Source organism: Antechinus flavipes, chromosome 2 (assembly GCF_016432865.1).
Source record: "Antechinus flavipes isolate AdamAnt ecotype Samford, QLD, Australia chromosome 2, AdamAnt_v2, whole genome shotgun sequence".
In the NCBI taxonomy this organism is placed as follows: Eukaryota; Metazoa; Chordata; class Mammalia; order Dasyuromorphia; family Dasyuridae; genus Antechinus; species Antechinus flavipes.
Genome location: NC_067399.1, coordinates 576,445,190 through 576,462,812, shown reverse-complemented (window position 1 = coordinate 576,462,812; position 17,623 = coordinate 576,445,190). Strand labels below are relative to the sequence as shown.

At 33.8% G+C, this 17,623-nt stretch overlaps 1 protein-coding gene across 1 annotated transcript in view; it reads left to right on the top strand.

Moving 5' to 3' along the window:
• SH3GL3 (SH3 domain containing GRB2 like 3, endophilin A3) overlaps positions 1–17,623 on the top strand; it is a 138,098-nt gene that overhangs the window by 72,950 nt on the left and 47,525 nt on the right. Inside the window, exon 2 of the mRNA XM_051981176.1 lies at positions 14,261–14,329. Within this exon, the coding sequence (XP_051837136.1) occupies positions 14,261–14,329 (69 nt within the window). The remainder of the gene's footprint in view (positions 1–14,260; positions 14,330–17,623) is intronic.

Below are 17,623 nucleotides of genomic sequence, written 5' to 3'. Positions count from 1 at the left end.
TGATTTCCTAACTCTTGTCAGTTCCTAGAAATTGTCTCATTTCAGAAAAATTGATCATATTTGCTTTAGTAAGAATATCCCATTCTATTTGTGAATGAGTAAAAAATTTAGCTACAGGATACAATGGATAGAAATCCAGGCCTGGATTCGAGAAGGCCTGAGTTCAAATCCAGCCTTAGCTTAGCTTAGCACACTTACTGTGTGACCATGGACAAATCATTTAACCTTGTTTGCCTCAATTTCCTCATCTTTAAAATGAATTGTAGAATTGTGTGGCAAAGCACTCCAGTATCTTTGCCAAGAAAACCCCAAATAGGAACATGGTCATTACTGAAACAATTGAACAACAATAACAAAAGAATTTATTAATTTCACCATATGCCAAGCACCCTGCTTGTGTCACAATTTATTTCTCAATTCCCAACTTTATGGGAATCTCCTTTGTTTCTAATTTTTTGTTGCCACAAAAAGACTGCTGTGAATATTTTGGTATTCATGGTGCCTGACTTTGACATTATTAGAGTATATAACTGGCAGCAGGATCTCTGAGTCAAAGAAAATGAATACTTTTGTGACACAAATAGCTTATAGGATTCCTAGTTAAAGTCATTTTTGTGTAATGTATATACTGACTTCCTAACATGATTATAAGTCTTAAGAAAACATAGACACATAAGATAATACCAGCAGACAATAAAAGACAAAAGAACTATACTATATAGGTTAATGAAGTTGAAAGAACTCTAATTAGCTCACCTATTATAATACTCTTATTTTACTTCTGGGGAAATCCAGACTGGTATGATTTGTCCAAGGCCATACAAATAGACTTGTGATTTGAATCCATTTCCCATAACTAGAATCAAGGAAGGTTTCATGGGGAAGGTAAGTTGGGTGTTGGAAAGGAGTGTGAAGGGTAATGATAAAAAACCATAGGATCGTAACTGTAGATCTAAAGACCCCATCGGTTGTCTCATCTTTTCATTTTATAGATGAGGCAATTGAGAGCTCCATGTTATATATTGATGGATATTAAACATCCAAATTAGGATTTGAACCCAGATCTTTTGGTGACTGTCATGCTATTTCCACTGTACATCTCTGGCGTTATATGTTTGCATAGACTTTTATAATTTATGATGCACTTTTCTTACAGCAATTCTTTGAGGATAATATATTTTATGGATGAGGCAACTATATTAATTGACTTATCCAAAGTCACAAGGTTAGTAAATATCAGAGTTTAAACTTGAACTTTGGCATATGAAAAGCATGTTTCAGGGAACACATCCCTACTGGTAATTATTTACTTCATTGTATAATCTGGGTTCAATCCTTTATTTTTTTTTTTAAATTAAATCCTTAAAGAAAATAGACTATGCTTTAAGTGAAGTTATGTAAAGCTTGTTTTCTATAGGGCATAGTTTTGCTAAGCATAGGTTTTAAGAACTTGGAAAAGAAATGTGAAAACCTTATTATATACAAAAGAAAGAGTGGTTCTATCCTTGAGAATGATGTGGAAAGAATGTATACAGCTGACCAGGAAAGGAAAATGATAGGGAGAAAACTGAATTATTTCATTGATGCAGGGAACGAAGTTGAGGATCTGCACATAGTAACTGTAAATGGCTTAAGGAATCTGGTTTTGAATGGCAATGAGAAAATGAAATATATAAGGCTTAGAAGAAATAAGAAAAACTAAAGAACTTAAATCCTAAGACTTTCTTTGCTATTCCTTTTTTGGTTTTCAAGAAAATTTGTTTTTACCTGTCAGATTGGCTAGAATGACAGGGAAAGATAATGCGGAATGTTGGAGGGGATGTGGGAAAATAGGGACACTGATACATTGGTGGAATTGTGAACACATCCAGCCATTTTGGAGAGCAATTTGGAACTATGCTCAAAAAGTTATCAAACGGTGCATACCCTTTGATCCAGCAGTGTTTCTACTGGGCTTATACCCCAAAGAGATACTAAAGAAGGGAAAGGGACCTGTATGTGCCAAAATGTTTGTGGCAGCCCTATTTGTAGTGACTAGAAGCTGGAAAATGAATGGATGCCCATCAATTGGAGAATGGTTGAGTAAATTGTCGTATATGAACGTTATGGAATATTATTTTTCTGTAAGAAATGACCATCAGGATGAATACAGAGAGGACTGGTGAGACTTACATGAACTGATGCTAAGTGAAATGAGCAGAACCAGGAGATCATATATACCTCAACAATGATACTGTTTGAGGATGTATTCTGATGGAAGTGGATCTCTTCGATAAAGAGAGCTAACTCAGTTTCAATTGATCAAAGATGGACAGAAGCAGCTACACCCAAAGAAAGAACACTGGGAAACGAATGTGAACTATCTGCATTTTTGTTTTTCTTCCCGGGTTATTTATACCTTCTGAATCCAATTCTCCCTATGCAACAAGAGAATTGTTCGGTTCTGCACACATATATTGTATCTAGGTTATACTGTAACCTATTTAACATATAAAGAACTGCTTGCCATCAGGGGGAGGAAGTGGAGGGAAGGAGGGGAAAAATCGGAACAGAAGTGAGTGCAAGGGATAATGCTGTAAAAAATTACCCTGGCATGGGTTCTTCAATAAAAAGTTATTAAAAAAAAAAAAAAAAGAAAATTTGTTTTTGTTGGGAATTTAGAGAACAACAGCAACAACAACAACAACAACAACAAAATGAGATCATTATACACATAGAGAGATTTACCAACAAGGTAAATCTCATGTACACAATTTTCTAAAAGCAATCTTAAGAAAATGAGAGATTACTATCACAAAACAGAACAAAGACAATATGCATCAGTGACAAAGCTTCTTAAAAATATTTTTGTGTACACAAATGAAAGTCCTCTTTTTAGGTTATATCTGGGATATATAAATATTTTTTTAGACTAATAAATTTTAGTTTCCCATTATAAAAAAGAAAAGGATACTTAAAAGCACAATCACAGAACAAATACACAGATAAATATACAAAAATTGTGAGGTAGTAGCTATGATATTTTTTAATTGATGATAATGTGAGGTTTCAGTGACTAGCTTTCTGAATTAGAGCCACTGGTAGACCCCACCTAAGAATTTTGCTATTGTCCATTTGGTCACTAGATGTCTCCAGAGACTGTGCTATTTCACACTCCATAGCCTGATCTTTTGATAATGGGCAGAAAAATTCATTCAGAAATTAATTTACTTGAAAATTGTGAGCAGATTCATTCAGAAGTCAGCTATGAAATGACCAAAAAACCCTAAGTCTAAGGAGATTTGCTTCATTACATAGGATTCCTGTAAGAATTCTTGACTTAGAGACCTCCTTCCCCAGATATTCAGTTCTTCCAAACTAGAGAAACACTGAAAAGAATCCATTATGCAACTTTCCCAAAATATTGGAGAACAGTGGAAGCCAAATTGATTTGACATTTTTGTTGGGATATAGAACTACTTCAATTTCTCAAGCCTGAAGAATGTCATAGACTTCGTACACATTCAAAGTTGCTTCCTTATCCCCCTATCCTATTTTGGGACATCTTCTTTAAAAGAAATACATTCAAGACCATCTGTAGGGAATGAATCCCAGGTTTTATGTCTTATCTGTCTGCAGATAGATTGTTGCAACTTTTAATATAAATAAGACATCCAAAAGCACAAAACGGAAACACAACATTATTTTCAACAGGACACAATATTTTTTCCTGGAGAAGAGCTTATTTTTGTGAGTGCTCAAGGGAAGAGTTAACTCTTATATATGTTCTTTTCTCTCCACTCACATAATCATTCTTCTAATTTAGGCCTTCATCATCTTTTGTCCAGACTGTATTGTAATAGCCCTTTATTTGGTCTCCCTCAAGTGTTTCTCTACCCCATCCTTCTATACATAGGTGCTAGTGTAATTTTATATTACATTACAATACAGTCTGAGTGTATCAGCTCACTACTAAGTAACTCTAGTGGTTCACTGTTGCCCCCAGGATCAAATTCAGACTTTAGCCACTCATTTAAAGCTTTTCACATGATCAGTTTTTGTTCTTCCAGGCTTTTTGTGAATTCACTTTTTTTCTTTTTCATTTGTCTGTAATTTAGCTGCCCTGGCTTTCTTGCAGTTCTTTCTACAGGATATGTAATCTTTTGCTTCCATATTTGCACTGCACTGTCTCCCAATCCTGGAATGCTCTCCTTCCTTAACTCTTGGAACTTGTTTCCTTCACTACTACTCCCCATAAGTGCTACCTACATATAGCCTTTTCTGATCCTTCAAACTACTAATATTATCCTTTCAAAAAACAATCCTTGTATTCATTTCATAGTCTTTTTTCATTTACTTGTCTTCTCATTTAGAATGTAATTTTGTTGAAGCCAGGGAATGTCTCATTTATATGAAAATGCTTTTGAAATTATTAAGTATTAGATAAATGTGGACTATTTCTGTCATAAAAGACTTGTATTCTAAAAATTAAAAATAAACAAGTCCCATATTTAATTTATAACTTTTTAGTTAGAGGTCTTTTTATATTAATTTTTTTTTCATTTTCTTTAATATTCTTAAAAACTTTTTATGAAAAGAATTCGAGGTAGAAACTTGAAGTCAGTAAAACTCAGATTTTAAAGAAATTCCTAAAGTGACATATCTTAATCTTTCTTGAATTAACAATTGTATTTTTATTTCATATCACCTTTCAATTTGGCAGCCTTTTGCTGAGAAATTCTTTTTCTCTTTCTTAACACTTTGCAGTACTAAACACCTCTCCTGAAGGTCTCCAGGGCAGGACATCACACCTTCAGAGACATAAATTACAAGTATTTTCCCCTAACCCCAAGGAACTCAGCAAATACTAGCTAACCACAGTCACATCTGTAACAAATGGAGTAATGTTAATATTAAAATTACTACTGTACTATTTGGGGATTTGATTTTTTTCTCTTGCTACAGTCTGCCTGCCAAACTTATTATAAACAGAAGATATAATTGCCCCCAAAAAGTCTATGATAGAAATTCCAACAATAACCTTTATCCTTTCAGAGTTATTCATCATTTTCTTTCTTAAAATAAATTTTTATTGATAGCTTTTAATTTTACATCACCTACATTTCCCACTGTATTACTCTCTCCACCTTTTCCTATCTCTGATCCAGAGCCATTCCTTAATAAAGAATAAACAGAGTGAAAGAAGAAAAGTTTAGTAAAACTAACCAGTATAGTAAAAAAAAAAAAAAAAAAGTCTAATAATATTCTATACCATAGCCCTCCATCTCTGTGGAATTGCCCACTGAGGAGATAACTTTTTTTTTTTTTTTTTTTGAACCAAGCTTGGTTGTTCTAATTTCATAGCATTCAGTTTTGATTGTTTGTTTGGTGGTTGTTGCTGTTCATTTGGTTTATATCATTAAAGTAATTTATATGTTGATTTCCTGGTTTTGCTTACTTCACTGTTATCTGTATAAATCTTTTGATGCTGTCTGATAGGCGTTATTCATTATTTCTTACATCACAGCAACATTTTTTTGTAGTTCTGCACAACAGTTAAATGTTTAGCAATTTCCAAAATCATTTGGTATCATTTTGTTTCTATTTCTTTCCAGACTTTCTCCCAGAACCTAGTACTTTCCCAGGGAAGGTTATGCTACATAATAAATAATATTTTTTTGTTTTAGAAAGGAAAAAAGAAAAAAATAAGCAAAAGCAATCAACATCCAGAAAAAATGCAATGTAGTATACTTGTGGGCCTCCCACCTTTGCAAAGAAATGAGATAAGGATGTATACTCATGTATCTTCTTAGTCATTCTTGTTCTTTGTAACTTTTGATTATTGTATGCATTGTTTTATTGCCCCTTCCTATTTCAGTTGGCTTAAGCTTCTATAAATCTTTTTTTCCCCATGTTTCTTTGTATTTATCATATGTATTAAAATAAAATCCAAACTTCGAACTCTTAAGTTCAGCATTCTCCTTATTACAACACATTGCCTTCTATGTAGCTTTTAAGATTCTGTTCATTCAAACTGTTTACAAATAGTTTTCTTCCACCTTTATATTGTGAGAATTACCATTAGAAACCATGGCTCATTAGATTAATAATGGTTATGTTAAAATGTGGCATTACTGTTTTCTTTTGATTTTAAATATATAACATTCTGTTGAAATTTTAGATCAGTCATTATGGAGTTGGACATTCAAACATGATACTTATCTTAAAAAAATAAAAACGAAACAGAAACTCAATAGCATTACAAGCCCACTTTCTTGTTCTGTGAGAAAATGTTTATTTTCTAAACTGATAACCAGAAAAATTATTCCCATAGCTTAATTTCAACAAAATATTTTCACTTTGGTTTGGGGAAAAAAAAAAATCTTACCTTCTGGCACACGCCTGACTTACTGCCAGTCCTATATCCAAACATGAATGAACAAGAAGAAAGATGTATCCCTTTGTGTAGTACTCTTGAGAGAAGGAATATTGGTGAATGTGATTGTGGGAGGCTATGTGTGAACAAGTAAGCAGTTATTTAGTTTTCACCAGCCAGGTGAGAAGGATTAGGACATAAAGAGTGAAGCACCTGAAAAAATTAAATACCTTCTTTGAGATACTGTATTCAAGGAGATATGATACATAATTCCCCATTTTCCAGAACTCCATACTTATTTGGGAGCATTCTTAGTTATACTATTCTAAAAAGCCTTGTGGGTTTGGGCTTTTTTTTTTTTTTTTTTAAGTCCTATGATGTACACTAGTGTGGAGGAATGTCCTATTTCACTTTATTTTTGTTATATCAACTAATAAAATTGTATGTGAACGTGCTTAGAACATCTTTCATTATTTAAAAGGTTTCAAAATTAAAATAATGAAGTTGAAACATCATGTTGTGGGGAGCATTCTTTAAGAACATTGGTAATCTAGAAGTCCACCCTCCTGCATGGATTACCAGAATGGTGGACCTAAATGATTATTACATGAAGATTAGTTAAAAGAATTAGAGATGTTATCTTTTTTTATTATAGCTTTTTATTTATAAATTATATGCATGGGTAATTTTACAGCATTGATAATTGCCGAACCTTTTGTTCCAATTTTTCCCCTCCTCCCCCGCCCCCCATGGCAGGTTGACCAATACATGTTAAATATGTTAAAGTATAAATTAAATACAATAGAAGTATACATGTCCTAATAGTTATTTTGCTATACAAAAAGAATCGGACTTTGAAATAATGTACAATTAGCCTGTGAAGGAAATCAAAAATCAAGCTGACAAAAATATAGGGATTGGGAATTCTATGTAATGGTTCATAGTCATCTCCCAGAGTTCTTTCGCTGGGTATAGCTGGTTCAATTCATTACTGCTCTATTGGAACTGATTTGGTTCATCTTCATTGTTGAAGAGGGCCACGTCCATCAGAATTGATCATCATACAGTTTTGTTGTTGACGTATATAATGATCTGATCCTGCTCATTTCACTCAGCATCAGTTCATGTAAGTTAGAGATGTTTATCTTGAAGAAAAGATTTAATTGTTACATTATCCCTAACTTTATCAGGGGTCCTCAAACTTTTTAAATAGGGGACCAGTTCACTGTCCCTCAGACTGTTGGAGGGCCACACTATAGTAAAAACAAAAACTTTGTTTTGTGGGTCTTTAAATAAAGAAACTTCATAGCCCTGGGTGAGGGAGATAAACATCCTCAGCTGCCACATCTGGCCCGCAGCCGTAGTTTGAGGACCCCTGTTAGATAGTTCAAAAACTGTTAGGTAGAAGACAGAGTAGATTTACTGATGCGTGAAAGTGGCATTAGAAAGCAGTAAATGAAAGTTATGTGAGTAACTTACATAACACTATAAGGAAGCACTTTCTGACAATTAAAGTTGTTCATAAATGAGATGAACTGGCTCAAAAAGTAATGAACATCCCACCACTGGAAGTATTCAAGTATAGTCACTTGTCAGGGAAATTTGTGGGTGGGGAGGGATTTTCCTGAATTAAAAAGGAAATTGAAGATTATATTCCCTAAAATTTTCAATAGATTTTTTGATTTCTAAATATATTTAATTGTGAACAACACTGAATTAAATGAGAGAAAGCTATCCAACCCTCCTCTCCCCACCCCCAATGAGGGTGCTGCGCAAGAGACTTTGAAAACAGATTATCTTCCAGGCAGACACTGAGCATGTACCCAGTTATTTTTCACCTTTCTTAGTCTTGCTCTTATCTGGTTTTCTGTCATTTCATAGCTGTTTTTTGCTTTTGAACATCTCTCTTTTGTTCTTTTGGGACTTTTGGACCAATGACTAACCTTCCATTATGTATTTATGGCTTATTCCTAGCACCATTTCATCTCTCTTAACTTTGGCCCATGTTTAACATAAATTTAAGAAATTAAACTCTTGGAATATGAAAGGTAAACTTCTTTGTTCCTTCAGTCCTCATGGAGGAGGACATTAATCACATACTAACTGTGTAATGAAGCAAATCTCCTTAGACTTAGGGTTTTTTGGTCATTTCATAGCTGACTTCTGAATGTATCTGCTCAATTCTGTAGAGACCATTTGGCTGGCCAGTGACTAGCTTCCTTCTGGCTTAATCTCCTAGAACCATCTCTTGGAATGGACCAAATAGAACCTATATGTAGGAATGAAAAGTCTCTTTTTTTTCCTCAAATGATAAAAAGAAATATTAAGTTTATATTGTGTTAGCAACTCTATTTAAACCCAATTTATATTGTGTTAGCAACTCTATTTAAGCCCAATAGGTACTTATGCTTTTTATTTTTCACCTTTATCTCCAAATATGGATCTCTTTCCATCTCATCCAGAGAGCCAATCTTTGTAACAATGAATATTTTTAATAGGAAACTAATCAATACATCATTGTTTGACAGTATATGCATAGCTCCACATCCCTAGTCTCTCTTTAATGTAAGGAGTTCTATTTTTAAATGTGCTAAATTTGGTTATTATAATTTGAGTATGCTGAGTTTCATTTGTTGCTATTGTTCTTTCCATTTTCATTGTTGTAGTCATTTCCAATATTGCTTTCCTGCTTCTGGTTACTTGACCTAGCAGTCATTCATATACCTTCCCATTTTTCTCTGCATTCATGAAATTTGTCATTTCTTATGACATGGTAATGGTTTCTTGCATTCATGTCTTGTGTTTATTTGTTTCCCTTGATATCTACTTTATTTACAATTCTTTGCTTCTAAAAAAGCAACACTTTGCAAAGGATTAAAAACATTGTTTTTACACATCAGATGCTTTACAACAAACTTTATGCAAAGCACATTCCCTTGAATCCTGTTATCACTTTGCTAATAAAAAGGAGGGATGTATTCTTTAAACGTGTTAGTAAACTGATATAGATCTTTAATATTTGACCAGAATTTTGTGTTCTACATGTTAACTATTTATTTTGTTGTAGCCTTTGTGGATAATGTTCATATTCATTTGTCTCTGCTTTCTTCATTCTGTAATTACTTGATGTAAGTTTTCCCTTTCCCCTGTTTCCTTGAATTTTTCATATTCATCATTTTTTGTAGCTTAGTAGGAGTTGCAGAATTTGTCATAGAATAGCTGGTAGGCCAGCATCACTGATAACTAGGACATAAATAACCATATAGAGAATTACATATGATGAATACATTATAGAAATGCTAAATGAATTGAGCATCATTTTCAAAAACTTTTGGTTTAGTATGAAGCTGTGACTTTGCAAAAGATACATAAATGTTCAAATATACTGTAGTGACTCCTTTAAAAATATTGGAGCAGAATATTTAATTATAGTCAGTGACAATATTGCTTCTAGGGGAGAGGTAAAAACAGGATTATTGTTATTGTTGTTTATCCTTCATTTTTGAAGAGGCCATGATATCAGGGAGGTAATGGCACAACATGCAAGTGAATTGGATTTAAGTGATGGATGATTGTGCAAAATCATCAGCCTTTCTCCTCCAGAGCTGTCTAGGTTCAATGGCAAGATATAAATCAGGATTACTGGAGATGGCTTTCGATTCAGAAGGAGACTGGCCTTTTTAAGCTAAGGTCTTTAACAGGTCCGTTTGACCAAGGCAATGCACAATCAGTGATTAAGGCTAAGTAAGAAATATATTATGTGTGTGTTTATCTATGTACATGTGTGTGTGTATCAGAAACAATTGTTATTTACATTCACTCTGAGCCATTCAGGACTCAAATAGTGGCCAAATGGGGCTTGGCCTGGTACCTATTTTCCAATCAATGAGAGCCAGTATAATGACAGGCATAGTCCCAGTCTGTAAACCCCAAGATGACTCTGAAGGAGAAAGTGAGGCTGATGACTTCTCACAACCCTTCCTCACTTAAATCTATTTAACTTTCGTATCATGGCATCACCCCTCTGATAAAATGGCCTTTTTTGGAGAACCAAAGACAAAAAATAGCCACTGTTGAGTGGAGTAGAAGATGCTCAGTGGGGACTTAGCTGCAGCTGGCCAATTGGGCAATACAATTCTTTTCTTTTCCTTTCCTTTTTTTTCCCCCTCTATTTCCACATTCCCCTTCTATTTCTTACCTGTGGGTGCTCTGGCCAAAGGAATGTAAATTTTGACCACTGAAACCTTGAAAGATAATATCAAGGACAGGCTATATAGAGGATTAAAGTAATTTTACTGGGTTTAGGAAATCTAATAGGAAAGGCAAAAGCTGGGAATGGTGGATACAGCAGCAGTCTGAAATCAAGGAAATTACAATGGAATCAGGTAGTAGAAGTTGTTAGTGAAGTGAAGGATAATATAATGTGATTTTATTGCCCAAATTATTTTTCTTCATGGTGGTATTTATGCTATGTCCCTTTTTATTCTATTGCATTAGTGTTGGTTCCTAAGTAGAAAAAAGACCTGACATGGTCATTTTGACATGGGGATTTGCTTTCTGACTGTGTAGTATATTGATGAACAACCATTCACTATCCAATTCCTTGCCAGTACAAAATTTTTGTACTGCTACAAAATTTTTTTGGGGGGCCCTTTTCCCTTTTTTATGATCTCTTTGTTCACAGTTCTACCAACAATGCAGTAATGTCCCAGTTTCCCCACATTCCCTCCAACATTCACCATTATCTTTTCCTATCATCTTAACCAATCTGAGAGATATGTAGTGGTATGTCAGAGTTGTCTTAATTTGCAATTCTCTGAAAAATTTATAAGAATACAAGCCATTTCCTAGTTGACTTATGGTCAAAGGATAGGAAAAATCAAAGGATATGAACAGGCAACTTTCAGATGAAGAAATTAAAGCCATTTCTAGTCATGTGACAAAATGCTCTAAATCACTGTTGACCAGAGAAATGCATATTAAGACTATTCTGAGGTACCACTACATACCTCTCAGATTGGCTAACATGACAGGAAAAGATAATGATGAATGTTGGAGGGGATGTGGGGAAACTGGGACACTAATGCATTGTTGGTGGAATTGTGAACTGACCTAACCATTCTGGAGAACAATTTGGAATTATGCCCAAAGAGCTATAAAACTGTCCATAACCTTTGATTCAGTTATATCTCTATTGGTTCTGTATTCCAAAGAGATTATAAAAGAGAGGGAAAAGGACCCACATGTGCAAAAAATGTTTGTAGTAGCTCTTTTTTATAGTGGCAAGGAACTGGAAACTGAGTGGATGCCCATCAGTTGGAGAATGCCTGAAAAAGTTGTGATATATTATTGTTATGGAATATTATTGTTCTATGAGAAATGATAAGCAGGATGATTTCAGAAAAGGCCTGGAGAGACTTACATAAACTTAAGCTAAATGAAGTGAATAAAACCAAGAGAATATCATACACAACAAGAAGATTATACAATGATCAATTCTGATGGATGTGATATTTTTCAACAATGAAGTGATCCAGTCTGGTTCCAATGGATTTGTAATGGAAAAAGCCAGCTGCACCCAGAGAGAGGACTGTGGGGACTGAATGTGGATCACGACATAATATTTTAACTTTTGTTATTGTTGTTGTTGTTTGCTTACATTTTGTTTTCTTTCTCATTTTTTCTTTTTGATCTGATTTTTCTTGTGCAGCATAATTGTGGAAATATGTATAGGAGAATTGCACATATTTTATTATATGTTTGTATTACTTACTATCTAGGAGAAGGGGGTTAGGGATAAAGGAGGAAGAAAGATGTGGAACATAAGATTTTGCAAGGGTGAATGTTGAAAACTATCTATACATGTGTTTTGAAAATAAAAAGCTTTATTAAAAAAAAAGAAATAAGGTCTTTATTAAAATGCTGGTTGTAAAATTTTTTCCTCCAGCTTTCTTCTTTCCTTCTAATCTTGGCTGCATTGCTTTTGTTTTTGGAAAATCTTTTTAATTTAATGTATTCAGAATTATCTGTTTTGAATTTTTAGTTCTCTGTTTCTTTAACCATAGATTCCTTCCTTCTCCAAAGATCTGACAGGTGGATTATCTCTTGTTCTCTAAAATAGGACTTTTAGACATTAGGAAGTACATTCAAAAACATTCTCACAGAATTTTTCCCTCAGGTTATTGGCTTTTACCAATACAACCAAAGTTGAACAGACCCAATTAATCTGTTTGAGAAAACAACATAATAATTTACTATCATATTGGAACAAGTTTATGGGCTTTCCAGTCCAGTTCATCAAGGGACTGGAAAAGCTTGATTAGAATATAATACAAATACATAGGACTATTATAATTAACTGAAATTGATACAGTATTTTAAGATTTCAAAGTACTTTACATGCTTGACTGCATTTGTGAATAAGATACTGCAGATACTCATTCTTCCTAATTTACACATGAGAAAACTGGAGCTCAGAACACCACCTGAAAGAATGTAAGTTCCATGAGGGATATAGACTGCTTCACTTTTGCACTTGAGAGCCTGAAACAGAGATACTTAACTAGGTCCCAAGTAATGGATTCTTTTCTTTTATGTTAGGACTCTTAGAAGAATGTTGAGTATGGTTTTTTTTTGTAAGTAAGGTTAGAAGTAAGAAGGTTAGAAGGTAAGTAAGGTTAAGTAAGAAGGTTGAGTAAGGTTAACTTAGCCTAAATCATAATCAATTGCTTAAAAAAAAATTTGGGAATAATCCTGACACTAGTCAATCCTCACTATGAAAGTTAACGAAAAACACAAAATCAAACAATTATGAACACTAGAATTCTATAAATATCCTAACCTTGATGGGATTTGGATAAATATATTCATATTTTTCATCTAATGGAAGATCAACTCAGTCTTATGCTTAGCATAGTGTGTAGCACATAGTAAATGCTTAATGTTTTCTGAATGATTGATTGCCAGGGTTAAAATAAGAAAAGGAGTTTAACCTTCCTTATGTGGAACACTTGCTACCTATTGGACTTCCTATTAGAGACTTCCTATTCTCTGTATAAAACAAGAAAAACAACAAATTGAAGTGAAATAAGATAAAATTTAGTAATTAATATAATAAAGATAAATAAGGTATTTTTATGTATGTATATATAAATAAATTATATAGGAAATATATATATGCAAACATAAAATAGGAAATATTCTGATATTTCTATTTAGTGGCCAAAAAGTATCCTTTATGCCAACCAAAAGAGACTAAAGGTTCTGGTGGAGACTATAGATAATACTTTTTTTTTTTTTTTTAACAGAGTTTCTTGAGGACTGGATTTGAGGTTGGATGGTCACTTGAAGAGAATCCAGTCAGTATTTCAAAGTAGCAATAAAGTAGTAAAACTAGATCAGGATCCTTAGCTTCAAGAGTCCCTATGGTGTTTATGAATAACCACTCTAATCCCAAAAAATTACAGTTAGCTGTTTTAGTGTAGCTGGTGGTGCAATTGATAGATTACTGTATTTAGAGTCAGAAAGACCTCAGTTCAAATCCATTCTCAGATGCTTTATTAGCTGTGTGACTGTGGAAAAGTCACTTGATCTCTGACTCAATCTCCTCAACTGTATAATGGAAATATTAGCTCCTACCTCCTAAGCTTCTTGTGGAGATCAGATGAGATAATATTTATAAAAAGGGCTTAACACAGAGCCTGGTGTCATTATAGGCATCAAATAATTCTTTCTCCCTCTTTCATACTTTAAAGACTGTGATTCATTTAACTGAAGAGAATCCTTCCATCTTCTGTCTATTGAAAATTAAAGACTTTTATTGGCAAACTCAATAAATTTTTTTAATACCTATTAAAATGTTATGACATGCCATATAATATAATTATTTTCTGTTTGTTTTTGCAGCTCATTAGTGAAAAAGTCAGTGGAGTAGAAAAAACGAAACTAGATGAAGAATTCGTAGAAATGCAAAGGGTGAGAAAAAAATTTTCATATGCAAATTAGATAAGATTGACATTGATACTATGAGCCAAGAAATTTTATTTATCATTAAAGTTGTCTTTTGTTATTAAAACAAATGAAAATCTCTGTAAGAAATGACCAGCAGGATGAATAGAGAGAGGCTTGGAGAGACTTACATGAACTGATGCTAAGTGAAATGAGCAGAACCAGGAGATCATTATATACCTCAACAACGATACTGTATGAGGATGTATTCTGATGGAAGTGGATCTCTTCGACAAAGAGATCTAACTTAGTTTCAATTGATCAAGGATGGACAGAAGCAGCTACACCCAAAGAAAGAACACTGGGAAATGCATATAAACTGCTTGCATTTTTGTTTGTCTTCCCAGGTTATTTTTACCTTCTGAATCCAATTCTTCCTGTGCAACAAGAGAACTGTTTGGTTCTGCACCACATGTATTGTATCTAGGATACACTGTGACATATTTAACTTGTATAGTACTGCTTGCCCTCTGGGGGAGGGGGTGAAGGGAGAGAGGAGAAAAGTCGAAACAGAAGTGAGTACAAGGGATAATGTAAAAAAATTACCCAGGCATGGGTTCTGTCAATAAAAAGTTATAATAAAAAAAAAAAAAAAGATGAAAATCCCAGGTTGTATAAACCAGAACATTAGCTATAGATCTCAGATAGAGGTTGTCTTATCATAATCTGAACCTTGGATAGATTCCAATCATGCAGTCCCTAAACATTTGGATACATTTTTAATATGTAGGAATTTAGACATCTTAAAGGTGATTTGGACTATTGCTATGAAAATGTTTATAAGAAAGCCAAGGTGACATGGTGGAAAAAAGAGTTGGACTTTCAGTAGGGAAGAAATGAGTTTCTGTTCTGCCTCAGATACTATCTATGTGGCTCAAACCAGTCCCTTACCTTCTCTGTGCCTCAGTTTCTTTGTAAAATTAGGGAGTTGGACTTCAGCTTCTGAGTTCCCTTTTATGATTTGATTATGATTATGATTTATGATCCTAAGATCATCACACAGAAACAGAATTTTTTTGGAAAGGTTAAAATAACAGGGCTATACATTTTAGAGAGTATAAAGGCTAAGAAGTTCCAAGTTATTATTTTTAGATGAAAAGTTATTTGATATGTGGGAACTCTTTTCTTCCCATCTTCACTAAGCACAAATTCTGGGATATGTACTGTGTAGGGAAGTCAGGGGAATGGGCTCTTTCTGTCAATGTCTTTGTGTACAGATTATTAAGCTTCTTAAATCTTACATTCTTCATATGCAAATTGGGAATGATAAATGTGTACCTTATCTAACTCAAAAGATTCTCCCCAGGAATCAGATGAGCTAGTGTGTAGTATATGAAAGGATGATGAAAAGCATAAAATACTATAGAATTGTAAGGGATCATTATGAATACAAGTAAGATAAGATACTTCTTTCTTCCTATCTTTTGGATTCCCCAATAATCATGAAACTTTATTAGGAGATGGTTGAATCTCTGTTTAGCTTAATGCAGGTGGAAGAAGGAGCTAGCTCTATGTAGTGTTTTTGGCACTTTGCATTCTGAGCCCAATCTCAAAATAATCAAGAGTTTTTAATCTAGAGTTTATGGGCTCTGTGGCTAGATTTCAGAAGGCCCATGAACTTATACCTAACCCCTAACTGAAATGTAATATTTCTTTCAGTTTTGAATGTTGTCTGTAAATATTATTTTGAATAAGTGTACAAAGACTTATTCTTTGTACCCAGATTTGTCTAAGGTGGGTGTGAGGAGAGTGGTTCTAGACACAAAAAAAGTTCAAGAACTCCTGCCCTAGATACTCATATTTGTCTTGATGTACCTGGAGTTGGAGAACAGGGTTTTTTCTGAAAACATAATTTGACTCAAGATGAGCTTACTTGCAATTGCAAAAATGGAATAGAAATAGACTTTTGAAAGTCAAATATTTAAATTCATCAATGAGGAGAGAGAAAAGTAAAGGAGGAAAAAGCAAGAAAAGAATAAGGCTGTGAGTAGAACCAAGATAAAGTGTTTTTGTGATTTTTTTGGTTAGTATTGTTGAATTTTGAAGCTGAATTTTCTTTCCAGAGATTAATTAGTTCCTTCTAAATGCTATTCCTATACATTAGGTTGCTGTCACTGTGAATCTGTGTTATTCATACAGATAATGAAAATATCTGTTTAAAAAAGGCTTCACTATCAAATCAAACTTACTCTGGGACTAAAAACAAAAAATAGAGTGGTACTAAAATTCATCTTCCCTGGTCTATAAATAAAACGTTAAAAATTTTTTAAGTTAAATTTTATTTTATTTTTTTCAATTTATTAAATTTTCAATTAATAAAGATTTATTTTTCTCCCTTCAACCTTTCCCTCTCCCTTGGGGAGATTAAAAAACAAAACAAAACCAGCTTAAGATAGTCAAAAAGAACAAATTCCTATATTGTCCATGTCCCAAAATTCATCTTGTTCTATTTATTTTGTCCATTATCTGTGACAAAGTATGTAACAACTACACTAGCACCCAGGACACTCCAGAATCACCCGGAGTCAGGATAAGCAAAAGTCCTCAATCTTTATTCTCAGTCCCCAGAGTTGAACAGGATAGAAGGAGATTTTCCACAACCGCCTTCTCCTCCTCTACCACTGAAAGTGTGTGTCTGGCTAGCTTTACTCCACCCCCTAGTCCCTCCTATAATCCTCTATACACCAATCATTGAGCCACTACCGATGGAGGAATATGCCATTTTCCAAGCATATGGCCCATAGAGTATCGTCCAATCAGAAATTAGCCTCAAGCTCTCGCCAGTCCCGATCTCAGTGCATAGTGCCAGCCCTCTACAAACGTATGGCTAGCATTCTTCTATATCATCACATCTCTGAGATGATGGTTGAATCATTGCATTGATCAGAATTGTCCAGTGTTCCAAAGTTTTTTTTTTTTTTTTTTTTTAAATAATGAGGTTGTTTTGATATTAATTGTTCTGAGGTTGTTTTGATATTAATTGTTCTGGTTCTGCTTACTTTATGCTGCATCAGTTCATAAAGCTGTCCCAGATAACTCTGAAACAATCATCTTTATAATTTCTTATGGCACAGTAGTATTCCATTATGTTCATATATTATACTTTACCCATTTCCCAATTGATGGGCACTCTTTTAGTTTCCAGGGCTTTACCATCATAGAATAGCTGTGATTTATATTTTTCTGCGTATTGGACTTTCCTTTCTGTTTTGATCTCAGTGTAGTATCAGTGACAGTGTACAATAGTGACACTGGGTCGAA